Source organism: Hippocampus comes, unplaced genomic scaffold (genome assembly GCF_001891065.2).
Source record: "Hippocampus comes isolate QL1 unplaced genomic scaffold, H_comes_QL1_v1.1 scaffold99, whole genome shotgun sequence".
Classification (NCBI taxonomy): Eukaryota; Metazoa; Chordata; class Actinopteri; order Syngnathiformes; family Syngnathidae; genus Hippocampus; species Hippocampus comes.
Window position 1 is genome coordinate 1416385 of NW_017805134.1, and position 25638 is coordinate 1442022.

At 46.1% G+C, this 25638-nt stretch overlaps 4 protein-coding genes across 10 annotated transcripts in view; 2 read left to right on the top strand and 2 right to left on the bottom strand.

The window, feature by feature from the left end:
* LOC109513734 (protein spinster homolog 1) overlaps positions 1–8040 on the bottom strand; it is a 10683-nt gene extending 2643 nt beyond the window's left edge. The window contains exons 1-13 of one of the 3 annotated variants that reach the window (XM_019866360.1): positions 7611–8040; positions 7061–7159; positions 6538–6598; positions 6365–6461; positions 6207–6293; positions 5344–5542; positions 4670–4814; positions 1467–1682; positions 1323–1388; positions 737–873; positions 468–619; positions 320–386; positions 107–249 (exon numbers count right to left, since the gene is read on the bottom strand). In XM_019866360.1, the coding sequence (XP_019721919.1) occupies positions 107–249; positions 320–386; positions 468–619; positions 737–873; positions 1323–1388; positions 1467–1682; positions 4670–4814; positions 5344–5542; positions 6207–6293; positions 6365–6461; positions 6538–6598; positions 7061–7159; positions 7611–7622 (1481 nt within the window). In that variant the 5' untranslated portion in view covers positions 7623–8040. Of the gene's footprint in view, positions 1–106; positions 250–319; positions 387–467; positions 620–736; positions 874–1322; positions 1389–1466; positions 1683–2027; positions 2193–2616; positions 2865–4669; positions 4815–5343; positions 5543–6206; positions 6294–6364; positions 6462–6537; positions 6599–7060; positions 7160–7610 lie in introns of those variants that run through there. The other 2 variants (XM_019866358.1, XM_019866359.1) reach the window with 2 other exon arrangements.
* A 522-nt stretch (positions 8041–8562) lies between these two features.
* sgf29 (SAGA complex associated factor 29) lies at positions 8563–12400 on the bottom strand. Of its 5 annotated transcripts, none has more exons than XM_019866379.1 (10): positions 12236–12400; positions 10873–10941; positions 10720–10795; positions 10570–10642; positions 10279–10343; positions 10074–10203; positions 9629–9775; positions 9209–9244; positions 8966–9128; positions 8563–8693 (listed from the first exon to the last, which is right to left on the bottom strand). In XM_019866379.1, the coding sequence occupies exons 2-10, from the start codon at positions 10936–10938 to the stop codon at positions 8577–8579; spliced, it is 873 nt and encodes a 290-aa protein (XP_019721938.1). In that variant the 5' UTR covers positions 10939–10941; positions 12236–12400; the 3' UTR covers positions 8563–8576. The 5 variants fall into 5 exon arrangements, with proteins under 5 accessions (XP_019721938.1, XP_019721937.1, XP_019721936.1 ...); XM_019866378.1 differs by having other exon boundaries at positions 12222–12400; XM_019866377.1 differs by having other exon boundaries at positions 10873–11158; positions 12236–12399.
* A 1477-nt stretch (positions 12401–13877) lies between these two features.
* Positions 13878–15155, top strand: nupr1b (nuclear protein 1b). Its single transcript, XM_019866406.1, has 3 exons — positions 13878–14094; positions 14302–14438; positions 14876–15155. Exons 1-2 carry the CDS (start codon positions 13998–14000, stop codon positions 14427–14429), a joined length of 225 nt encoding a protein of 74 aa, XP_019721965.1. The 5' UTR covers positions 13878–13997; the 3' UTR covers positions 14430–14438; positions 14876–15155.
* A 1374-nt stretch (positions 15156–16529) lies between these two features.
* On the top strand, positions 16530–24466 carry doc2a (double C2-like domains, alpha). The gene is made up of 11 exons (XM_019866413.1): positions 16530–16729; positions 18157–18399; positions 19420–19499; positions 19835–19909; positions 20108–20217; positions 20603–20729; positions 20917–20976; positions 21892–22079; positions 22602–22683; positions 22961–23057; positions 24185–24466. The coding sequence occupies exons 2-11, from the start codon at positions 18162–18164 to the stop codon at positions 24286–24288; spliced, it is 1161 nt and encodes a 386-aa protein (XP_019721972.1). The 5' UTR covers positions 16530–16729; positions 18157–18161; the 3' UTR covers positions 24289–24466.
* Positions 24467–25638: the final 1172 nt, after the last annotated feature.

Below are 25638 nucleotides of genomic sequence, written 5' to 3' on the forward strand. Positions count from 1 at the left end.
CCCACAAAAAAACAAAAAGAGAGGGGGGGGGGGGGGGGGGGGAGTGCACGTGTGTTCGGTTAGGAGTTGTCGAGCGCGGGATCTCCAGGTGGCCAGCGTGTCTTACTTTCTGCTCAGCGCTCGCAAGTCATCGATCCAGCCGCTTTGATGAAGCTGACGTTCGGGCCGAGCTTCTATAGCGCCACGTTTTGGCTCCTTCACCACCAGGATCAGGAGCAGCACGGCCACCAGACCCAACGCCGGCGTCACCTGCGATAGAGCCAGCATGCTCAGACGATGACGACGAGGACGACGATGACAACAACGCACACGGCCGCACCCTCAGAGCCCAGTGCCAGTCCTTGGTCACGTTGCTGACTTGGGAGCCCACAATGTAGCCCAGACCGCTGCGGAGACAAGAAGACGACGACACCGATGGCGGCTATGAGGACGCTCACTAACGCGGGGGGTGCTGGCGCCGCGCCTACCTGCCGACGGGGATGGCAAAGTAGAAGATGGACAGCATGTTGGTGCGGCGGTCCTTGACGTAGAGGTCGGCGATGATGGTGGGTGCGATGGTGGAGTAGCTGGCCTCGCCCACACCCACCAGGCCCCGCGTCAGCAGCAGGGCCCAGAAGTGCTGAGAGGAAAACAAAACAAATGGACTCGCCGTCACCAGAGAGAGCAACTCGCAGACACATGAAGTTGCCAAAGATCAAGAGGGCAAACACCATGATGAGGGAAGGTTGCCGCTGACCTCCTTGGGCGTGTAGGAGCTGGCGAGTGTGACGAGGGACCAGAAAGCGATGCCGACGCTCATGATTATCTTGCGGTTGTGGCGGTCGCCCAGGTAACCGAAGAGCGGTGCCAGGAACATGTAACTGCAGATGAAGACTGGAGGCCAGACATGGCCCAAGTGAGGTCACAGGCTGACCGTGGACAAACGCTGCCTTGTGTGTACGGTTCATACATCAACATTGTGGCCGTATTGGATGTGGCAAAGCGCATCGGCAACATGAGTCACCCGCTTTCTGCTAAACGTGATGTGGCCCCACCCTGCCACATCCAACATGGCAGTGCTGTTGACATACAGTTGAGTGCTGTAGGCATGGACTTCATCATGACGGACTATCAATTGGCCGCCCGTGGCTGAAGCCAGAGGGCAGCCATCTTGCATTGCTACTGTTCACTGACAACTTTTTTTTTCTTTTTTTTTTTTGCTGAAAACACACTTTTTGGCCAGGATCCTGTTCAGTAAGCGGCATTATTAATTCATTCATATACACGTCTGTGCCTGAAGGCGGCAGCCATGTTTGACATCGACGTGCATGGCGTGTTCTCACCCGTCTGGAGCAGGCCAGATTTGCTGTCATCGATCCCAAAATAACGCTCGATGTCGGGAAGCACACCTGCCGGGTGTATGACATCATCAGGGTGCGCCTGGTGCACGCACGCGCGTAAGTGTGCATGCGTGTGTGCACTGGTACCTGCGATGGTGAACCTGTCCATGTAGTTGAGTAGGTTGACAAAGCACAGGATGAGGACGGTGAGCACGGCCCGCAAGGGCGATACGCCGCTGCTAAGCTCCTCCCCCTGGACCGCATCCCGACACTCCTCCTCCTCCTCCGTCAACGCCGCCTCACTGTCGTCCGACATAAACGGCGTCGCATCTGCCGCGGGCGTGTCCGCAGACATGGCGGCCGCTGGGGCAACAACACTGAAGTCATGCAACTAGCTAAAGCTTTTAGTTGATATCAAGGATGTCCCACTTTAGGTCATGTACTAGTATGCTCTTTGTCCTCTCCGCTAGTACAACTCGGGCAAACTAGTAGAATGACTTATTTTTAAAAAATTGATAATTAATCTTAACAGTCATACAGGTAGGCCTAAAATCACACACGTAGTGGTTTAAAAAAAAAAAAAAAAAACATGACTTGCATGTCGTTCTTCGGGTGTGCTGAACGGGTTTTACTCGAGTTGACTAGTACATGAATGCATGGACCAACAAATGGATTTGCATACAATGCATGTGCTGGCAGCAGGTATACCTAATCAAGTGGCCTGAGGGCGTGGTGTCCTGAAGTGAAGTCACGAGGTGCATCAGTGTTAGGGGTGGCTTAGAGAAGGCTTGCAGTTTGATTGCACGCTTTCCTTCTTGGACAGGAAGCACGTGACTGGGGAGCTTGGACGTCAATCATTCGCTCATCACCCACCTGACAACATACGCGAACTTTCAAATTACAACTAACATCTCAGTTATGTAAGAACTGATCACACACACGTCAGTAAATCACATTTATCGATACAATTTTTGAATGTTTTTCCTTTTGCCCCCACCAACTGTTGAACAACTGTTGAACGTTAGTCAAGTTTTTGAATTCACAAAAGCGTAGTGCTTGGAAATGCGGAAATAGCAATAAATAAAATCACAATACGTGTGACGTCACAATGAGACACGACACAAATCCGACGAACCACCCCCAAACAAAAACAAACTATATGTAGTAAAATAAAAAGAAATAGACGAGCGCGTGGGCTTAATGGTCAGAATGTAAGAGGAAGTCCAAAAGTGTTGATGATACTGCGTCCCTGTGAATCACAAGTTAACATTGGAAAGAAAAAAACATGTTTGTTTACCTCCAAATGCGATGACTCAGACGATTTCATCAAGTTCCGGCTTCATCTCACCGAAGCTGTTGAACAAACATGTCCGTTTTTTTGGTCTTTTTGTCTTGCTTTCTTGTTGTTGTTGCTGCTGTTGTCAGCCGGCGAGAAAAGTTTGTGGTGAGCGAAAAACCTCACAAATGACATTTGTTTGCTGCCGCCATGACACTTTGGAACCAACTTCCGGTCACAAGCTCACGTGACGACTCATCACGTGTCCGCATTCAATCAGGTGATAACGTTATCTCCATGTTTCAAATAAACTGACATTCAGACACATGACCATTGACACTTATGGACAATTTCAAGTGTTAATCAACCTAGCATGTATGTTTTCTGGAATATGAGAGGAAAGAGGAGTAGCCGGAGACATTTTTCGCAGGCACTTAAGGACCGTTAGACTCTCCACGAATGCGAAAGACATTCAAACTTGGCTCTGTGCTTTTTTTTTTCTTTTGCCTTCGTCACCCCCATATGAGTGTGTTGTAATTACAACAAAAGTATTGTTGATTGAGTTGAGACCGCACCAAAGTTCTTCAAGGGGAAATGTGATCTTTGCAAAATGACTTTTGAGTTCAAATTAACATTCAAATAAATGTTAATTTATCTTAGTGTTTTTTTTTTTTTTTTTTTTTTTTAATGTAGCTATGAGCTTCTTCACTCCACCCCACCATTATGAAGCAGCGGGATGGTGTTTCTTAACCTATGTCAGTAGTTTGATCAACATTCTGCACAGTTTGAACACAATTCTTCCAATTTGCTTTCTTGGAGATATAAAGGTTCAAACAAATAGGCACTGCTCTTAATTTAAAACTGTACTTAAATAATGGCTCAATTAAAATGTAGTGCACATGAAATTTTATTAAGAAAATTGTACCAAAACAATGCATCAAACATGAAATGCAGATCACTGGTGTTGGTTGGGCCAGAACCTCCCATGTCCACATTTGGTCAATCTTAGATTTCAAACCATCCATGATGTGAAACCACTTAATCCTCACGAGGGTCGTGATCATGCAAGAGCCTATCGCAGCTGACTTCAGGTAGCAGGCGGAGTATACCCTGAACTTGTTGCCAGCCAATCACAGCAATCATTTTTTTTCGACAAATTGATACAATTGGTCAGTTCCCACGTGTGCCTATGTTACTTTGACATACAACTGCCCAATCTAAAGAGTTGAAAATGTTGCCCTCTCTTCAACATTTATGACTCAAAAAGTGTGCCGTTTTGAGGCTTTGGTGAAAGGTGCTGATTTTGAATAGATACGAGTCCAAATGCCTGACCGCAGCCAAATTCAAGTTACATAAAAATCAAGTGCACTCAGGCCGTAATTCTTCAGCGCACCACTTTTAGAGTATCACTGAGTAAAGCACTGCATTGATGACAGCAATCCGCCCCTGATGCACCATGCCAAGAAAGCGGTTAAACCACCCCCAAAAAAGTCTTTAATGTCTTCCAAAGTACAAACGAAGAGTGATTTGTTTTCTGCAGCAAATGAAACTGGCAGTCCTTTTCTTTTGGCGTCACGTCCACACCTCGATGATGTCTCCGTCCTCCATGTGCAGCTGCGCCGGCGTCTGTCCGTCTGTTACCTTGCAGCCATCAAAGTGAAACTTGACTTTCCGCTTGGCGGCGGCGGGCAGCGCAGACACGTACTGCGAGAATATGGCGCCGAGCTCCGCCCCCTGCGACACCCATCGGCTGTTAGCCCCGGCGAGCGCAGCTGCGCTTGGCAGGAAGCGGCGGCTACGTACTTTGTGCACCGAGAAGTCCCGCGTGGATCCTCGGTCTTTGCCCTGCAGTCGCAGCGTGATGACGGCACCCTCCTCCGTCGCCATGACGACACACTCTAGACACACACAACAGACGACATCATATCACTGTCAGAGGGATGGCTGAGATGAGGAAATTGTTCATTATCGTCATCATTGTTTTGTGTGAAAATGAAATAGAAATGGAAACAACTTTCAGAGAGAGAGAAGATATGAAGCAAAACTTGGGGTTTGGACTTGTCCTGTGACTCACCCAAGATGTCAGCGATGTCCAGGCCCAACTCGCCCACGCTGGCCTCAGCAGCAAGCTCCGCCTCCTCCCTCAGGAGCCGCAGGCGGAAGGCGGGCACGCCCAAGATCTCTGCCATCTGGCTCACCATCTGGCTCACCGACGTACTCTGCGGGGCACCAGGGGAACATTTCGAGGACTGCAGTTAACCAGTATTTCAATCGACCATTCATCTGTCCGTTGTTTTTTCCATTCATAGAGGAATCAGATTAACACTTTTTTTTCCCCCATCCCTTCATTGAAGAACATGATTTCAGTGCAGAAAATGCACACATTCATTGATGATTCAGTTCTCGGTTTGGTCTGTAATGTCTGTCACAATTTCAGAAAAAAGTGGATTATTGTGGTTTTCAAAATAAAAGCCAATGTTTGTAAATATCTTGTTTTGAAAAAAAGAAGAAAATAAATCAGCCTGCTTTCATGGACCACGATGGAAATTGAAGAATATTTACTGTTGACAAATAAAAATTCCAAGGATTTGGAAAATGTGAAACCGAACCAGGTTATAAAGAGATTCATCAATTATCAAAACAGTTGTTGATTAATTTGGCACTCAATTAGATGTTGAGGAACAAGTGGGAAATTTCTGGACTGCATCCTTGCTTGGTTACACGACTTCAAATGTACTATGCACATACCGCTGTGACGTTCAGCTTGTAGATGTTGGTGCGACATCGAACCTTTAGCACCTGCAAGTCACATGACTGTAGCCCGGGCTCCATCACAATGACATCGTCATCATCATCCTGCTCCGGGATGGCACGCCGGCGCCCCCTGTTGGACACACCCGTGGGGGAGAGGGCGGCGCTGACAGCACGAAGCCTCCTCTCCACTTCACTGACATGCACATGTGCACACACAAGATGAGTTTGTTGACGTTGCGCATCAAAGTAGCTGATACAGTATAGACGAACTCAAAGTTATCATGTTTAAAGTTTCATTTTGTTGTATGGTTGAGCTGAATGGAGCTTAGGCCTTGTTAACTGATAGTACAGACAGGAAGGTTCAACTTCGGGTAGGCAGCACAATAAGATGTCCTTGAGTTTGTTACAGTGTCTCAATTCACGCGAAATCTACCCAGTGAATTAACAAGGTATCCATTGTTTGTACCAAGAGATGTTTTGGCCTCCAGGTGCCCACTGAGGGGCGTATCGGTGGGTTGGGCTGAGAGGCGTGACATGTAAATGAAGAAGGGAGTGTTTTTCTGATATGTTACTTATAATTTGCATATGTTCCCAATAAATAAAGGATATCTTAATCTTAAAAGTTAGACATGGAGCACAGGAAGTCAAGTTTCAGTTGGAGCAACACCAAGCAACAACCTCAGGTGCATCAATGAGAACCACACTAAAATTGTTAGGTGACCCATATTTGTGATGTGTTCTCAATCACAAAATATAGCACAGGTGTGTGTGTGTGTGTGTGTGTGTGTGTGTGTGTGTGTCTCGTGGACAAATGCGAGATTTTCTTGCAGACTTATGTATGCGAGAAAGAAACTCACTTGATCTTCATCTTGGACTGTCGGGACTGTTTCTGGAAGGAAATCTCTGCTGGGGGAGGGGGCGGAGACAGCGGAGGACTCTCCTTTCTGACATACACAAACACACACACGATGAATTTTGTGTGTGGGCACGTGCTACTTCCTGGTGCGACACGTACACTTCCTGTTCGTCATCAGAGTCACTGATGGTGATTCTGAACGCTTGCTCTTCCCGATGCGTCATCTGCGACCACAGATTATCCACTTCGCCTTCATCTGTGGCGGCAGGCGAGGAAAGAGCTCAAGTGAATCTGAAACACGTCGGCGGTGGCACAAGCCAGCCCTTACTGACCTGTTCCTTCCTTTTGCGTCAAGACCGGACGCTCCGCATTCAGTCGAAGGCTGCTGTTCACCTGGAAGCCAACCAGTCAGCGGCATGATTGTGCCGCCAGCATCAACAATAACATTGTTCCTAATCAGGCTGGAGAGCTTGTTTATGTCTACATTGTGTCAAAATTTGCACGATAAAATGTGAATTGAAAACATTCTAGTGCCTGGTAGGGTATATTTATCAGTAACACGGGAAAAATTGAAACAAAGGTCAATATTTGTTTTGCAAGTTCTGACAGAAAAAAAAAAACGTGGACCGCTGTCAAACAAGACCCACACATCTTATGGCTGGCGTCTGGCCAGAACATGTGTTGGTCAATTTCATACATATTTCTAATATTGTTCAATCGTGTGAGTGTAATTATCACAAAGGGTTGAGCAATATTAAGTGTTGAAAGATAAAATACAAACTGATGGAACAAACTTGGCGTTTTAGGAGCCTCGTGAAAAGTGCTGATTTTGGGGGGTGGCGCTCTTGAACTTGCCTTGTTGGAGTAGACGGGCACGGGGATGATGGTCGCTGAGTCCAGGATGCGACGGCGTTTGGGCGCCGGCTTGTCCGCCCTCGCGTCACCATCGTGAAGCTGGCAGACAAAGAGACCCCGCGGGTCACGTCGCAAAATGCCATTTCCTTAGTGGTCGCCCGCTGATAAGCGCTATCATGCTGTGACATCATCGTGGGGAAATATCACACATTTGGACTCCCAACTATTCGAAAACTTCCAGAGAGTGACTTCTTAACTTTTGTGACAGACCATGGGTTGCAAGACTGACCCTAGTGACGTGTGACACTTCAATGCCAAATACTGCAAATAATTTGTTTGAGCGTTCTTTCCTTTAATGCCCCAAAGTGAAGCTGAGGGCGCGTTAGCATGGGCTAGATACAAGCTACTTTGATTTGAGCACCACTTATACCTAGAAACTTTTCACCAACAGGTCATCTCTCATTAAACACATGACGCTTTCATTAACACTTTCTAGTGTTTTATTTCTCTTTTTTTTTAATCGCTGAACAAACTGATGAGACAAACTCACCGCGTCCGCCATCTTCTGTCTAGTGGTGCAGCGCGTCACTGCTGCATTCACGGACTGTAGGACATAAAAACAAAAACAAAATTCCCTCACCTGGGGACACGGTGCCACCGAGCTGCTTTCATGGCCTGAAAAGAAGCCCCATTCAAACGTTCCGGTTTAAATTGTTTTAAAACAAAAAAAATTATCATTAACAAATACATGGTTTATTCTGTACCCTTTAATGTTAAAAAAAATTCAAACAGTTTTCACTATTTACAGTCTTAATATTTCATGCACACATCGTTAATATTCCATAGTATTTTAAACACGACCAAAACGCCCCCAGTGGCTGCCTCTCCAGCAGCTGCATGTCCCTGTTTGAGTTTGTTTTCGTCTGAAACATTTATTTTGTGCAATCAAACACTTTATGCCCCCCCCCCCCACAATCTTGCTGCTGTAAACTGCAAATTTCCCCAGTGTGGGACGAATAAAGGTTATCCATACCTGTCAACTTGTACGTTTTCCCCGTATTTTATACGTTTTTTTATCATTTTAAATCATGTACGGCGTATTCCAACTTTTATACGAAAAAAAAAAAACAGTTGTGAACCGATCTCACAAAGACCATTTTGGCTCAAATCCAGATCGTCTCACCTGCTGGTAGCCAACGACAATGCCGTCGTCGATCACTACTATTGTCACGGCAAACCAGCAAAAGTAATCCTCAATCGTATATTTTTTTTCATCGCTGCGTACGATCGGATTGATAAAGCATGATGTGCGCATGTGCGGTAAGCCGTTGTACGGGTTTTTGTTGCTTTGTAAGGGGAATTGTAATCATTTATAAGGGCAGCTATTAGCCGAGGTTGACGGGTATGGTTATCTTAAACAAAAAGCTTCTTTTTGGCAAGATGCAGTTCCTCGACTGGCCACAATGCGGCTTGAGGCCCAGGTGACGTGCGGCGGTGTCTTGTGTCCACTTGGCTTTTACTTCTTTTTGTTCTCCTTGCAGGCGACCACGTAGCGCTGAGCCACGTTGAGAGGCGGCGAGTAGCCGTCTGCGTACGACGTGTCCTCAAACAGCACCGAGTAGTCGTCCTGGGGCTGGGACAACATCAAACACGAAGCCATGACAAAGCGAACCACAAAATCATTTGCTGTTTTGCACTTTCTCGGCCTTAGTTTCGATCATCAAGAACGAGCCTTCAAATAGGAAGCGGCCACTGAGCTTGGGACAGTGTGATCGGAGGCGTCAAGAAAGGCAAACAAGAAAATGCGCAGGGATCAAACTCCTGTTGGGAATTTGACCCTTCAGCAAAATGTAGTGAAAGCTCCAACAGTTGACCCGTACGGGTCATGAAGCGTGCAGGACTGACCCTGTGCGGCGGAGCGTGTATGAGGGCGCGGTAGAAGCAGGTGGTCTGTGGGTAGAGGGCGAGCACCAGCTGGTCTTTGCTGAAGAGCGCCTCGGGGTCCGTCTCGGGGTTGGCCTTCCACTGCGGCAGCGGGATGATGCGACGTCTGCTCAGAGTGTGTCGCCTGAAGCCCGAGCACATACAGGAAGTGACATCGGCACCTGGCGGCATGCCTGACGAACTTCTTGCATGTGACATACTCACTCTTTGCCTTCTTCGTCGATGTCGTCCACCTCGTACCTGGAAGGGTTCACAAGTGTTTAGCGCACTTCCTATATTGCCATTTGGTCTTTTTGTCTTATATACCATTATTAAAGGACGGGAACGTTCAAGAACAAAAGAAGGGGTCAGGAAGGAGTGAATGTTTGTGAATGCATGACAGGCTGCCAAATCACCACAAAGGGATTTTCAATGCATTTTATAGGCAACTGGCAGCCCATTCTCTCAGCCCTTGATTAATCTATGACAACAAGAAAACCTTACTGCAGTTTATCAGTTTTCAGTTGTAATAATAGTGTTCAACACTAGATGGTGGACAGCACAGACTTGACCTATGCCACGCTGTTATTTGGACTGGATTGATAGAAGAGTAAAGGAGGTCCAAATAAAAGGCGAGGCGCTTACTTGTTGGCGGCGTGGCTGTAGCTGACGACCTCAGCCAGGATCCACTGCTCGTCTCCGTCCACCGCTTTGACCCTGGCCGCCACCTTGTCTCCCTGCTTGGCCACGTAGTCGCCGCTGGCGGGTGTGGCCCCGCACAGAGGGGGTGGGCTGCAAAGACGCACAGACAATGTTTTTTTTTTTATTCCCCCAGAATAAATGCTCTCTAAGATTAAAATAAACAGCGGCAGATAAGAAAGATTTCAAATATAATGCAAAGTTCTGAGATGGTGACTGGAGTTCCCCTTTCAAGCATGTGGCAGTGGTCAGGTATAGGGCTGCATGATTATGGCCAAAATGAGACTCACCGTTATTTTGGTCAAGTTTGTAACCATGATTATGATTGCTCACGTTTGGGAAAACAGCATTGCTATTCAACAAGTCAAGTAAAAAGAGGGTGTTGCGGTACCTTTCGCCAGGCTTGCCAATCCAGAGCGGCAGCGTCATGGCCGACTGCTGGAGGAGCGTCATGAGAACGCCGCGCCGCATGGTCTTCCTAGGGGGGTCGCTGTCGCTATAAACGCCGGCCATCTTAGCGGCTGCAACGGACAAAATGCGTCGTGAGGGGACACCGGTGGCAAGACAGACAAGATGGGACCCAGGCGCATACGCACCGATCCTTCGCTCCTCCAGTAACGACTTGATCTCCGCAATTTTGTCCAAAGCGCGACGCAGGATTCTAAATGCCGGACAAACGTTTACGGTTACCATGGCAACACCTTACATGACATGTTGCGCTAGGGTGTAGGGCTAGACAATAATTCAATATTAACATGCATCAGGATAGACTGGTGATCAATAGCAACAGAAAATATTTTTGATAGAATATTGCATTTAGGGAAAAAAAAAAACCAGGAAGAAAATCCTGATCTTGAACTGCAATGCAGTCCGCATGCTGAACTGACCCACACTCAGCCTCTGCGTCGGCTTTGGCGGTGGTGTAAAGTCCTCTCAGCTTGTTGCGGTAGTACGGCGACGCTGCAGGACAAACGCGCACTCATGTCAATCTCATACAGAATGTGGCGTGTCAATTACCCGGAAACACGCCCACTGACTTTTGTTTTCCGTCTGCATCCTCTCATGGGTTTTGTGGATGTTGAGCAGGTTGTGTTCGCTGCGTGACCGCTCCTCCTGAAACAGGTACGCACATATTGGGTCATGTGACCACCTGAGACACACACAGGAATGATGACATCACGCAAGCTGACCTGCGTGTGTTTGATGAGCTGGTGAAGTTCAGTGAGCAGTTCAGCGATCTTGGTATCTGCTGACATCTCCTAATGTTGATTGATGTCAACAAACAACATCACTCATATTGTCACAAAAAGGTTCGCGGTGCAACAATGACTTGACAATTAATATATCAAATTAATTGGCAACTATTTCGATCATCCATTTGTTTCAAGACCTTGTTGAATTTAAAATTGTCCAAATCCTCAAAACGTCAGCCTCTCAACAGTCAATCTTCTATTTCTGTAGTCCTCCAGATGAATTCTGTGCCAACAAAAAAGGCGTTACAGACACTACTTTTACACTGGAAAACAATGGCTAATATTTCAATAACTTTCTCACAGAACAGCAACTGAATTATCATCATGTTAGGCTTGTGCATTTTCGGCATTATCAAAATAATGATTCGTTCCACCCTTAAATAAATCTCACTGTTATAATATTGATCCATCCATTAACTCCTTTTCTAAAGCGTTTGTCCTCATTGTCACAAGTCAGCTGGCGTCTATCCCAGCTGACGAGAGACAGGGCACATCCTGGACTGATTGCCAGTCAATCGCAGGGCACATAGAAACAAATGTATTCCCTATTATATTCACACATACTTAGCCACGTTATAAAATAATAAACAGATAAGCAAGCATGTAAAAGACTCCCTCATAGCATTGGAATCATTATGCGGACTGATCACACAACCTCATTAAAAAAAGCATTCATTGTTACAATTACGACAAATTATTTATATTGATTGAACGTACAGAAGGCGGCCCGGAGTGTGAGTGTGGATCGTTGTTCGTCTCTGCGTGCCCTGCGATTGGCTGGCAACCGGTTCAGAGTGTCCCCCGCCTACTGCCCGAAGATGACTGGGATAGGCTCCAGCACCCCGCGACCCTTGTGAGGATCAGCGTATCGGAAAATGGATGGATGGATGGATGTACAGAAGAAAAAAAATCTACAATTGTGAATGATCCGGTAAAAAAAAATTCACGTTTGTCACTTTTGTTGGTGAAAAAAAGCCGTAATAAAAATTTGAAGAGGGATAATGTGTCCTATGGTTTTTGAAAATCGTTGTGTCTAAAACGGGAACTGACTAGTGAGTGCCAAAATTACAGTTGCTATCCAATATTAATGAAAACATTAATAATAAGCGTTATCTTCAGCTATCCACTTCAATGAGCTACCACCGCGTATGTTAGGCTTGGCGTAAGTCGAGTGTTGGCCACGACCTAAAAACAAAACATAACCGGAAGTGTGCATGTATGACATTCATTCACATCAGCAGTCAACACTTGCAATGATTGGCACAAAAATATTCGAAGCGACATACGAACACAATTGAACCTTCCAAAAGTTGTCCGCTTGCTAGGCTAGCACGTTAGCTTCGTCTTCTTCTATTTCCGGGTAGCTCTTCTTCTTTGTCTCATTTTCCTGCTGTCGAAACAGAGGCGTGTGGGACGCCCTGCCACCTGCTGGATGCCAAGCAGGCGCCGAGGAGCACATCGAATACAGTATTGGGCATATTCGCGCACACACACAAGCACAGCAAGTGCAGGAGTGCTTAGCACGTCCGCCTCACAGTTTGCAGGTTGTGCCTGACATTAACTAGCGACCAATCCGTGGTTTGTCAGTCTGTGCTCTGCCAGTGGCTGGTATCTATAATTCCCCGACTGGTGACCAGCCCATTGTTTGTCTTGAATTCCCATGACATTATGTAGGGACAAAGTCACCGCCTGCCTACGGTTGCCCTGACATTTGCTCGGAACCATTCAGTCATTTGTGTATTTGTGCCCGAGCGGTGGCTGGCGCCCAATCCGGAGTGAGTCATCTGGGACAGACTCCAGGTCACAGGCCAGCTATTCAACCGCAGGATGTTTGAATGAGAGCAAAATTCGGAACAAGTTCAAATAGGAATGCTAACCGCTTTGCGAGCCGATTTGTTGATGATATGTGTATGCCCACGTGAGCGCGTGCTGCATGCGTGTCATTCATCAAGTTCAATGCCAAAGTTGGCAGCAAAGCGAAAACAGACTTTCTTATCTTGCGTGACCTGCTTCTAAGCCACTGCATTAGTGGCTCGCAAACATTATTGAGTGTACCCAAACACACACACATTCAGAATGCAGTAAAGTTGAAAAGCGCAGCCGATTTATTTTTAACCAAACTTGTGTCGAAATCTCCTGAGAACGTGCATGTTGTGTGATAAAGAAGCGTGTGGCGTGATGTTGCGTAAACTTTTTGTGTAGGCTGTCTGTGACCTTGTCCTGGTTTTTCAGCAGATTAAAGTTCGTGTTGGAAGTTTGTGAGTTATCGTGGAGCGACGGAGAGATAAAAAAAAACAGAACTAGGTCACGTATGTTGATCACATGCATTCAACAGGAGCCGAAGCAAAATAATGAAATAAAGTTTTGATCTAACCCTTTCAGGGACAGCAGTTATGACAGTGGATGGCTGATCATGTTATCAGGTTACAGGGTGCATGAAAGAGTTCATGTATCAAACAATGCGGAGGATGCACAATTAAAGCGTTTTTGCTCGGCTGGAAAGTCACAAAGCTCAAGCAGTCAGTCGTAAAAATGCTTCCAAGACCAATTTCATTGTAGAAGTTTGTTGACTTGGCTCTCAACTCAATTTTCGTTTTTCCCATTTCAAGCTATTCATTGGACTTGCACTACTCGACTGTAACTTTAAAAAAAAACTTTTTGGAGCAGGAGTTTATAAAGTACCTGTAGTGTGTGGATTTATTAATGCCTGGAGTAAAACAGTAGGTATACCAACACGACACAAGGACGTGACGATGAAAACTTTGGCTGGCTGAAATTTGGGCAGATACGCTGCTTGGTTATGCCTGTGTTTTGGAACATTTGAAAAGTGAGTCCTGAGCTTTCAAATGATGCAATAGCAGGAGGAGCCTGAAAGTTTTCAGCAAAACAGTGGAATGGGGCGGGCCCCGGGGAGGGAACTGAGCTATCCCATAAAAGCGCCACCTCACACAAACACGCAAGCAACCAGGCAGCACAAGAGCACAGCGATCCATCGAACCAGAGCGAGGCAGTTGATTTCTTTTGTTTGTTTTGCCCTGCGAGACGACGAGGAAAGCGGCGACATGAGTCACGTGGACGTCAAGAACTTGAAGCCCAGCAACTTCGAGGACCAGTACTACGACCAGTACGATTACTACAACCTAAGTGACAAATACACAGGTCAGACACATCATCTTCTTCATCATCATCATCATGTTTGTCTATATGTGCCCTGCAATTGGCTGGTAGCCAGCCCGCCTCTTACTCAAAGGCAGCTGGGATGGGCTCCAGGAGGAGAATAGCAATATAGAAAACGGACAGCTGAACCTTGTTGCTGTTGTTTTTTTTTTTTTCTCGGTGTTGCGCTGGCGATGATGACATCACCAGAGGGGGCATCTCGCAAAGGTCGCACAAAGAAGGAGGCCAGCGAAAACACCAACAGGCACGTCCCGGCGGGACACGAGCGAAAGATCGCCGAGAAACTTCAAAACAGCGACAAGAAGACCAAAGAATGAAAGTCCAAGGTTAAACCAATTTTTTTTCTTCCTTTCCCCCCCTTACCCGCTTTCCCCCCACCCCCCCCCCCACCGCCATGTGCTCGCCACAGGCCAAATTCCTTCTCTCAATAGGCCACGCCCCCGAAAGGCCCATAAACCCACACAATAGTTATTGTGACATTTGTCTTTACAGAACTTATTTAAGTCTCCACATTCACGCTTATTATATATTTAGACAATATGGTGTGTTTCTTTTTTTAAATATTAATTATTTTTTTTTGGGGGGGTGGGGGGGGGATCCAGAATTTTCCGCATGGTAAATTCAATTGTCTTATTTCAGAAGTACAGATTACTGGCACCATTTGAATTCATTTCGTTGGGGAAAGGGCTTCTGATGTATGACTAAATCGAGTCAAGGAATTTAATAGTGGGTCGATGTTGAGCGTGTTTTTGCCCCCCCCCAGGACTCATCTGACGGCTCAAGCGGACACGACCTGCAGTGACGATGGCACGGGAGCGACCACGTCGTCCGTCCCGGCGCCGACGTCCGTCCTGATGACCAAGTCGGCTGCCTGTGAACCGACCACCCGCAGCGGTGGTGCGCGTGGCGGCAGCGGGAACATTTGGGTGTTACATGGCGGATTTCGCAATAAAGTTTGACATATGCTTTGTTGAACAAAACAATAAATATGATGTGAGCAACATTGCCCTCTGCTGGATTAAAAGTCACATGACAATTTGGGACGATTCGCCACAGGTTTTTTTTGTATTTCGAAATATTGGTCAACAAGGTCGCCTTGAAAAAAAAAAAGATTATTAGTGCTATTTTCGATACACTTGTGCAACAAGTCCACATTTTCCATGGGTCAAGGGGGACATTTTGATCAACGTAACCAATTTCAGTTTGGAAAATACCTCAGTCATCCTTGCGTTTATCTCCACTTATTCAACAGTTCAGTTTTGACATAACAAAATAACGTTTTCCAAAAACTGTATTGATTTTACATCCATCCATCCATTTTCAACACCGCTCATCCTGGACAGGGTCAGCGAGGTGGGGGCGAAGGGTGTGCTGTAACCTATCCCAGCTGACTTCGCATGGAAGAGAGACTACAGTACACCCTAAACTGGTCGCCAGTCAGTCGCAGGGCACATACAGAGACAAACAACCCTTCACATCCGCATCCACACCGTCAGTGAGTGGGAACCGATCCCAAATCAACAAAGACAGACACGCACTGCGCAAACATGCAGTCCTTCTGCAGCAGCTGGATGAGGATGTATGGTGGCCTGATGGTGTTCACATCATCTCCACTTTCCCTGTTGTTTGTATCTGAGCGTGTAACTGCGGGATGTGTGTGTGTGTGTGTGTGTGTGTGTGTGTGTGTGTGTGTGTGTGTGTGTGTGTGTGAGGGAGAGAGTGCATGTAAGTCTGCATGTACAGTACGTATGAGTCAGACTGTGTGTGTGTGTGTGTGTGTGTGTGTGTGTGTGTGCGTGTGTGTGTAAGGGAGAGACTGAGTGCGTGTATATCTGTTTGTGTTTGTGAGTGTGTGTAGTAGAAAGCCTTTCTTGTTTTTTTTTTTTGTTTTGTTTTTTTTGCAACAAAATCATATTGTTTCGTAAAGAATAAAAAAACAATAGAAAATCTAATATTGAGCCCGACTATACGTGTGAATGCAAATACCAGCGAGCCCAAGTGGAACAATAATAATAAGAATCATGATGTGATATATACAGTATACTGTACAGTAGCAGCAATATTAAGAAAAAGAAGTGTTGGTGTTATGGTGAGCTCAGTGCAGTGATGGCTTGTGGGAAGAAGCTGAATCCCCCCCGCCCTTGTGTGTGTGTGTGTGTGTGTGTGTGTGTGTGTGTGTGTGTGTGTTGGTTGCATACATGTATCATTAACTATCATTAAGCACAAATTATATAGAAAGGAAGGAGGAGGATGAGTACAGAGCTACGTTTACTCCGACACCCACTCCAAAGGCTCCCCCCCCTCTCCTCCACCCACCCGAAGCATCTGCGAATGGGGAGTGTTGTTCTAGTGGGGGCGAGTGTGTTGGGGGGGGGCATGATAAAAAGAAGAGCTTCAAGTCTGCTCACAGGATGGTAAGGAAACAGACGGAGGAGCACAAAGCGTAAAGAAAAAAAAGAAGGTGAACAACTCCCATCGCTTGCTTGCTTGCCCCCCTCCCCTCACTATTTCCCCCTTTGCTGGATGCCGCCCCCCTCAATCTCCACCTGGTAGTTAGTTGACACCCGCATCTGCTGGACGGCACTTGCTTCAGTTTCATCTGGATCATCTCAACTAGGTGAGACACACTAACTCGAGAGCACACAAACACACACATATGTATGCACACACACACACACACACACACACACACACACACACACACACACACACACACACACACACACACACACACACACACACACACACACACACACACACACACACACACACACACACACACACACACACACACACACACACACACACACACACACACACACACACACACACACACACACACACACACACACACACACACACACACACACACACACACACACACACACACACACACACACACACACACACACACACACACACACACACACACACACACACACACACACACACACACACACACACACACACACACACACACACACACACACACACACACACACACACACACACACACACACACACACACACACACACACACACACACAAAATCACTCATCACTCAAGTGCAACAGAGTTGAGGGCAGCAACAAGTGGAAACGTTGTCGTACGTCAGGGTTGCGTGTGATTTGTGGACTGCTATGATGTGTTGTGATGCACTCAGCGACAACAGAACTCATGCGGGAAGGAACCGGGACAAACGTGCGACAACAAGACCTTTCAAATGTTTTCCGCAGCCGGGGCAAAACCTGTCTTGGCGTGGTCTCGTCCACTTGCTTGATATTGTTGCGTGCGTTTATGAGTTATTGAAAGAGGTTCATTTGGAGCTCATTAAGCAGCTAGCTGCAATGCACCTCCGCTCGCTCTGCAGCGCCCCCCTGTGGAGGTCACTTGAAGCGCATGCAGAGCTGCAAAACGTTCAATACGTCGCGCGCGGGGACACACACACACACACACACACACACAGAACTGTCAGTCAGGATTTGCTTGCAACAATGAAAGCAAGTGTGAAAACGGGCAGGGAAGGAGACATCTGTGGATGCTGTGACTGGTCGCTGAGATACGAGCAAGCGCATCAATCCTTTCATGGGCGTTCTTCACATGTGATGCCAGCAACCGTGCCGATGACAAAGTCCCACTCCCGCCGATGAGCAAACTGAGTGTGAAGCAAGCACCAAAATGACAGCCAATGGCGAGTCTCAGGTGATCAGCAGGGCGACTGCGCTGATTGACAGGTGGTCCGCTTCAATCGACAGGCCACCCGTTTCCATTGAAAGTCGGTCCGTGTCGATTGACGACCATTTGACTCAATCAACGGGCACTGATTTAATCAAACGGCAGTTGGCGCTCATGGACAGCTTGCCCTTGCTGATTAATAGATCGGCCAAACTTAATCTGAAATTTTCTTCATGTCTGTTTTGTTCTTTGTTTCACATCAATGTCTCATTTTAAATCAAGAATTGAATCAATCAATCAGCGGGGAGGCGGTTTGTTTTGGTGGAGAGGCGGTGGTCATTGACAGACGGGCGTGGCATGCGTTTTCAGGCCGGATGAGTGCGAGGCGGACCAGGAAGAAGCTGAGCATCTCCATCCAAGAGCACATGGCTATTGATGTGTGCCCGGGCCCCATCCGACCCATCCGCCAAATCTCTGACTACTTCCCCCACCGTTCGTCCACCTCCCCTACACCCCCGCCAGGCCTCGGCCCATCCGGGACGGGGTACGGCCATGGTGGCGGTGACGCCGAAGCCTCAGTGGACGCCACTGGCTCGGACAGCGACGACTGCAGTGAGGCTTCTTGTCATTCTGCGCCTGGGTTCAAATTCGTAAGCTGCGTCCACCAAAGGCCGAATTGAAAGGCCAGTTTACGTCACGGTGCGCTTCGATCGCACGCCGGTGTCCAAATTCACGCTGTCTTCGAATCCAGCCTTCAAATCTGGCCTTTGTTTCCATGGGGACGGGCCCTGAACAAAGGTCACTTCGACGCATACTTTTTTGGGTTGCTTACATTGCTCCGCTTTTCGTCTACGCAGTGCTTCTTCTGCCTTTCAATGTCCCTTCTACAAGCCAAGCACATTGCCGGCATCTTGCAACAGAAAAGTTAGAGTCGCTCGCCCTGTCCAAATTGGCCATGGTTTCCGCGCTCCACGGAGGCGAGATGAAGGACTGCCAAGGTTCCTTGGGAGGACGCAGTATACGAATTAGGACACAGCTGTGTCTTAAGCACACTCACTTTTCACGATGATCAATGTTGCAAATTGAAAAATAGGAGCATGTGAACACAAGTACAAAGGTGGGGAATTCATTTTCCAAAGGGGCCATGTGAGAAACTGTTGAAGGCCACGCTAACATGCTAATCTTAATTATCCGACTTATTAACGATGCTCAGACATTACGAAACCAGTAACACTTCACCAGCCTGACAAACACTTTGCAGGTAGGAGCCATGTCGGCTGTGTGGAGGTACCTAAAGGTAAAACCAGATGAGCAGGATTTTATTTTTAGTGGCGAGGCTAAAGAGAGGCTTAAAACATGGGGCTGAGAAAATTCCCTCTAAATATATTTTAGAGAATCAAATAAAATGCTGGAGAGGCTTAGTGGGGCTACACAGATTTTAAATGTGCCATAGAACAAGTTACTTTGGCAAAAGCTTTGTGCTAGATAGATGATAGTCGCTAGCAGCATAAACGCTAGCACATTTATGCTAGCACATGATGTCAATGTTCTCACGTAGACACTAATGTGTTGTGGAGTGTTGCAAGTGCCGGTTGTGTTTCTTTGTGTGTGTGTGTGTGTGTGTGTGTGTAGCAGCATTGGGAACTCTGCAGTTTGAGCTGATGTACGAGCAGGCGACCAGTCAGCTGCACTGCACTGTGATCAGAGCCAAGGTAAGACGCAAACAGAAAGTCCCTGCACTTAAATCATGTGACAGAAGGAATATAGTCATAATAATGAATTCATATTCATATATATATATATATTTAAAAAATATATATTTTCATGGAATGAGGATTAAGTCATTTTTTTCTCAAGAAAAATAAAAGAAAAAACACTTTTTGTCAAGATGAAAAGTGCTAAACTTACAAAAATAGTCGTATTTTTTCAGAATTATATCATATTATAAGGCCAATATATCAGATATCAAAGGTCATTTCTAGGGAGGTAAGATAAGAGGACACCATTTTTGGAGAAGCAGCCATTGACAGGACACTTTTCTCCACAGGGCCTGAAGCCGATGGACTTCAACGGCTTGGCGGACCCGTACGTCAAAGTTCATCTGCTGCCCGGCGCATGCAAGGTCAGATGGGAACCTGCCACAACTTCCTACAACACTGTTTGGCAAACTTTTTGAGACCAAGCAGCGCCTACAAAAATACTGCTTCCAAATGTTGGAGACACGCCCTGTACCAAGATCCAAACCAAAACTAAAATGACTGTGGCGTGTGCAGTTGATGACGCTAATATGCTACGGATGTTGACAAAATGTGTCCATCAGGCCAATAAACTGAAAACAAAGACCATCCGCAACTCTCTGAACCCCGTGTGGAACGAGACGCTGACCTACGAGGGAATCACGCCGCAAGACATGAAGAGGAAGATGCTCAGGTGGGTGCGCGTCTCCACGTGTGTCCACATACGTAACGCGCACCACCACTGTCACAAACATTCCATGTCACAAACTACAATTTGAACTGATTGATGTACTGCACACAGAAGACTTAACCCTGGAGAACCCAAATTTGGCCCTAATCCTAAATTAGGATTAAAGCATTGAATATTTGAAAAAACATATATTTTGGTGTTCAGTGAACATATAGCAGTCATTTAATGTATAATTCATCATTTTCCAAAGAAGAAAAGGGTTCTTGGGTTCTCCAGGGTTTTAAGCATGACTTTCCACAATGTCAAACCTTGCCATTTATTTTGTTAATTAAATCACTGGTGACGCCCCACCCCCCACCCTCTTCTCCTCTCACTGGGGCCCTCGCAGGCTGACAGTGTGCGACGAAGACAAGCTGACTCACAACGAGTTGATTGGCGAGTCACGGGTTTCTCTCAAAAGAGTCAAAGCGGACCACAACAACCATTTCCACACGTGCCTGGAACATCCTCCGCCGGTACATTCAGTCACACTCACATACTCACAGAATGATTAATACACACACACACACACACACACACACACACACACACACACACACACACACACACACGCACATTTACTCACTCACACAGAATTTCTCACTGTATGTGTATGTGTATGTGTATGTGTGTGTGTGTGTGTGTGTGTGTGTGTGTGTTCAGCTGCCGTCTCCGAGCACCATGGGTGAAGCTCTGCGAGGGATCTCCTGCTACTTGCGAGAGGTAAAAGCCAAACTTCAAGTGGTCAGTCTTCAAGGTGTACAATTTTTTTTCTGTTTTGAACTGGTCGATCTTGAGTGGCTTTTACGTGGCCGAAGGTGGCTTGGTGTGGACCTATAGGCGGTTTGAGTCCTTCACTGCCATAGGTACCTGTGGCACTCCTTGTCCACATGCAAGGGCATATCAGTACCTCAGAGAGACTTTGAGGGTTCCACTGGGATGTCTCTGTGTCAACACGGAATGCAAAAGGGCCGCATGCATGGAGACAGAGCGTAGACATCTACATATCGTGGATGTCTACACGTGGACATCTCTTGAGACAGAGCTGCAGACCTTCGGAAGTCACTCTTGGGAATTACAATGTTGGGATGCAGCGCCTCACCCTGGCCTTATCTATTGCACTTCAAAGGAACGACAACAAACAACAAGGCTTGTTACCGATCAAGCCTTGCCATGTATTGAACTGCCAAGCTGCCTAGCCACTGTCAGATTATTGACCTTTGTTGCTGGTTGCTCAAGAGAAATTTTCTAGATGCCTCGTTCATGTTTATATTTGCTTTCATGTCGATAGTTTTCATGTTTAGTATTTGTGGATTTCTTATTATTTTAGGATTTTGTGGAATACAAGTTTTGCCATTTTGCGCTGTGTATTTTTGGGTATCAAAATTACCTTGACGTTTGCAAGCGGGGTTTTTTTTTGTTCATTTTGGGTTTCCTGGTTTTGTGTCATCAGCACTTTCTATTTGCACTTTGTTGGTGTAATCGTTGGCACACTCTTAAGTGAAGGTGGTACTGTAGCAGAGAGTAAAAATCAAAGGTGTTCTAAATCAGCCCAATTGTCCAGTTCAGTCGTGTCGCTCTGTAAACGGCGGCCCTTTGGCAGTCGGTCCACTGACTTGACGGACGTCCTGTCCGCAGTGGGAGAACGAGCAGCTGCACAGTTTGGAGGAACGAGGTCGCCTTCTCCTTTCGCTACAATTCTTGCCTCCGCCCGATGACGAGCCGGATGACAGCGGCGGCGGCGAGGGTCTCTGCGTGGGCGTGAAGCGCTGTGCTCACCTGGCAGCCATGGACGTCAACGGCTTCTCCGACCCCTACGTCAAAATGTGACTTGAACACCCGAGCTTACGTCAGGTTCAGGGTCTAGCTCACTGGCCTGGAGATGAGCTGGCGACCTGATGGCGACTCGAGTTGCACATTAGGAGACATCTCGGCGACGTCTCTTGGAGACTTTTGGAGTCGCAAGAGAGTGGCGGTAAATTCAAACATTCCATTTTTTTCAGTGTCCCTTTGGAGACGAACAAACTCAATTGTCCAGCAGATCTCGGCGATGTCTCAGGGATGTCATGGAGACTAATTCTGACTGTGACGGGGAAATGTCTCAGCGACCTCTCAGAGACTTGCTGGAGACCAAAGAAACAGAGTAGTTCTCAGTGAGATGGCGTCCTGGTGAGAACGCATGCAATATTTTGGTCTCCTGAGTCACCACGACATCTCCGCCAGTGAGATAGGCCCTTTTATTAAACACAATTAGCAGAGTGGCTAACGATGATGCGCCTAGATAATAATTTGCTAAGACAAGACATCCCTTAATGAGCATGTTGAGATGTTTGTGGTTCTTGCGACAGATACCTGAAGCCTGACATCCACAAGAAATCCAAACACAAAACTGCCGTGATGAAGAGGACACTCAACCCCGAATTTAACGAGGTACAGCGGTCCGACAAGTTCATAGCGCAAACATTGATCAACAACTAATCGATTACAGTATCAAACTCATCGAAAATTGTAACTAGAGGAATTGTTTGGGGACCTTGTTTAACTTGAAGTTATCCAACTCCTCTGCGTTCTGCCTTTTAGCAGTAAATATTCTCCGATTTTTGTAGTCCACTGCGAAAGCAGATTGATTATCTTTGTGTTTTTCGTTTGCGAATGAGCCAGTATTCGCTGTTGAGTGTTTTCTAAAGTGCGCGCGTGTGCTGCGCAGGAGTTCTTTTACGAGATGTCATTGTCAGAGCTGGCCAACAAGACCCTGGAGGTGACGGTGTGGGACTACGACTTGGGACGCTCCAATGACTTCATAGGTGGGATTTTCATGACGCCGATGCTGGGTTAGCATGCTAAGAGGCTACATGCTAGCTCAAAATAGTGCTGGGAAAACTTTGGCATATAAGGACTACATTTCAGTTTTAGAATACACAGAAAGGCCAGCTCAATTCAAGATGAGGTAAAAAACAAACAAACAAAAAAAAACCTGAAATGGTGAAGTAGGGGAAACATCGAGTGGTTATAGTTAGTTTTGTAAATGGAAAATGTAGTTTCAGTTAGTTTTTGTTTTCTTAAAAAGCATTTTATTTTTTAAGAGAAAATATTTTGTTTTTTGTTACGTATTTTGTTAGTTTTCATAAAGTAAAATAACCTTTCTTGTACCACAAAGCAAAAAAATGAAAAAAAATCACGCAGGTGACTGCTCCCTAACCTCACTTTAGAAAAGACAGAAAAGCCAGCTCAATTCTAGATGAGGTAAAAAACAAAAAAACAAACGCCTGAAATGGTGAAGTAGGGGCAACATCATCGAGTGGTTATAGTTAGTTTTGTGAATGGAAAAATGTAGTTTGAGTTAGTTTTTGTTTTCTTAAAAAGCATTTTATTTTTTAAGAGAAAATATTTTGTTTTTTGTTACGTATTTTGTTAGTTTTCATAAAGTAAAATAACCTTTCTTGTACCACAAAGCAAAAAAATGAAAAAAAATCACGCAGGTGACTGCTCCCTAACCTCATAAAGTGGGACACTCGTAAGTTAAGGTTGCATTTTACTGCAGGAGTCTCCTTCATGTAAACGGTCAGGGGGCCATGTGTACAGTAGGCGTCCCATGTGCCATATTTTGCCCACTTGTGCCAAGACTAACCGCACGGGCGTCCGTTCCGCTTCCCGTCTAGGCGGCGTGTGTCTGGGTGCTCACTCCCTGGCAGAAAGTAAAATAACCTTTCTTGTACCACAAAGAAAAAAAATGAAAAAAAAATCACGCAGGTGACTGCTCCCTAACCTCATAAGTTGGGACACTCGTAAGTTCATGTCGCATTTTACAACAGGAGTTCCCTTCATGGAAATGCTCAGTGGGCCATGTGTACAGTAGGCGTCCCCATGTGCCATATTTTGCCCATTTGTGCCAAGGCTAACCGCACGGGCGTCCGTTCCGCTTCCCGTCTAGGCGGCGTGTGTCTGGGTGCTCACTCCCTGGGCGACGCTCATCGCCACTGGACCGACTGCCTGAAGAACAAAGGCCAACAGGTGGAGCGCTGGCATTTTTCATAGAACCACAACAATATGAACCAGTTTATCAAGGCAGAAGCAGAAAGAGGCAAGCAAAAGGATAGTTGGTATTTTGAGGCTGACGGCATTGATCGAGCGACCTTTTTACTGACCGCACCCATGATTTTGGGTGACAGAGACTTTCCCTGCTTTGTTTTCTAGCTACAGTTACATATTGAATTCTCAAAACACGCACACACACACACACACACACACACATAGACCCACAACAATATGAACCAGTTTATCAAGGCAGAAGCAGAAAGAGGGAAGCAAAAGGATAGCTGATATTTTGAGGCTGACGGCATTGATCGAGCAACCTTTTTACTGACCGCACCCATGATTTTGGGTGACACTTCGGTAAACATCGTCAGCAAATTCAATAAAGCATAGACCACCACTGGTGAGAAGAAACTGTAATCCATAACAGGTGGCGAGTACTTTGCTTTCTAGCCACAGTTACATATTGAATTCTGAGTATTCTTAAAACACACACACACACACACACACACACACACACACACACACACACACACACACACCGGTCTTGCTATATCACCATTCACCTTTTGCAGGTTCAGAGCATGGTGGATTTTTTTTTTGTGGTACTGTATATTCGCTACACAGCGGCATTTTGCAATGTTTTTTTTTCTAACGTAGTTTTTCTGCAGTCTCATGTAAAAAGCACGAGCCAGGAGGAGAGTAACACTTAATAAAACAACCTAAAGTGTGAAGTGTAGCTGTCTTAAATGACTTAAATGACACAACTGCGTCACTTCGGTAAACATCGTCAGCAAATTCAATAAAGCATAGACCACCACTGGTGAGAAGAAACTGTAATCCATAACAGGTGGCGAGTGAGGGAGGTTACTGAACAAACCTGGAACTGAACCATCACTACATTTTTGTTTGGGCATTTTCTGCACAGTCACTTTGAAATAATGTCCTGTTTTGTAGTAGACTCCTAATTGAATAGATTTGGTCTGCAGTCTCATGCAAAAAGCACGAGCCAGGAGGAGAGTAACACTTAATAAAACAACCTAAAGTGTGAAGTGTAGCTGTCTTAAATGACTTAAATGACACAACTGCGTCGGTACGGTAAATATCGTCAGCAAATTTAATAAAGCATATACCACTGGTGAGAAGAAACTGTAATCCATAACAGGTGACTAGTAGAGAGTGAGGGAGGTTACTGAACAAACCTGGAACAGAACCATCACTACATTTTTGTTTGGGCATTTTCTGCACAGTCTCTTTGAAATAATGTCCTGTTTTGTAGTAGACTCCTAATTGAATAGATTTGGTGAGTTGCAACCACCCCCCCCAAAAAACTATTCATATATAGGTTGGTTG

Bases quoted from the DNA above. Each gene is read 5' to 3' on its own strand.
- sgf29 (XM_019866379.1), bottom strand. From the start codon at position 10,938: ATGTCAGCAGATACCAAGATCGCTGAACTGCTCACTGAACTTCACCAG. The intron at 10,643-10,719 runs GTCAGTGGGCGT...TTTGTCCTGCAG, and splicing joins GATGCAGACGGAAAACAAAA to CGTCGCCGTACTACCGCAAC. The intron at 9,129-9,208 runs GTGAGTATGTCA...CTCGGGCTTCAG, and splicing joins ATCGACGAAGAAGGCAAAGA to GCGACACACTCTGAGCAGAC.
- doc2a (XM_019866413.1), top strand. From the start codon at position 18,162: ATGAGTGCGAGGCGGACCAGGAAGAAGCTGAGCATCTCCATCCAAGAG. The intron at 20,218-20,602 runs GTGGGTGCGCGT...GGGCCCTCGCAG, and splicing joins ATGAAGAGGAAGATGCTCAG to GCTGACAGTGTGCGACGAAG. The intron at 22,080-22,601 runs GTGACTTGAACA...TTCTTGCGACAG, and splicing joins TCCGACCCCTACGTCAAAAT to ATACCTGAAGCCTGACATCC.
- nupr1b (XM_019866406.1), top strand. From the start codon at position 13,998: ATGAGTCACGTGGACGTCAAGAACTTGAAGCCCAGCAACTTCGAGGAC. The intron at 14,095-14,301 runs GTCAGACACATC...TGACATCACCAG, and splicing joins CCTAAGTGACAAATACACAG to AGGGGGCATCTCGCAAAGGT.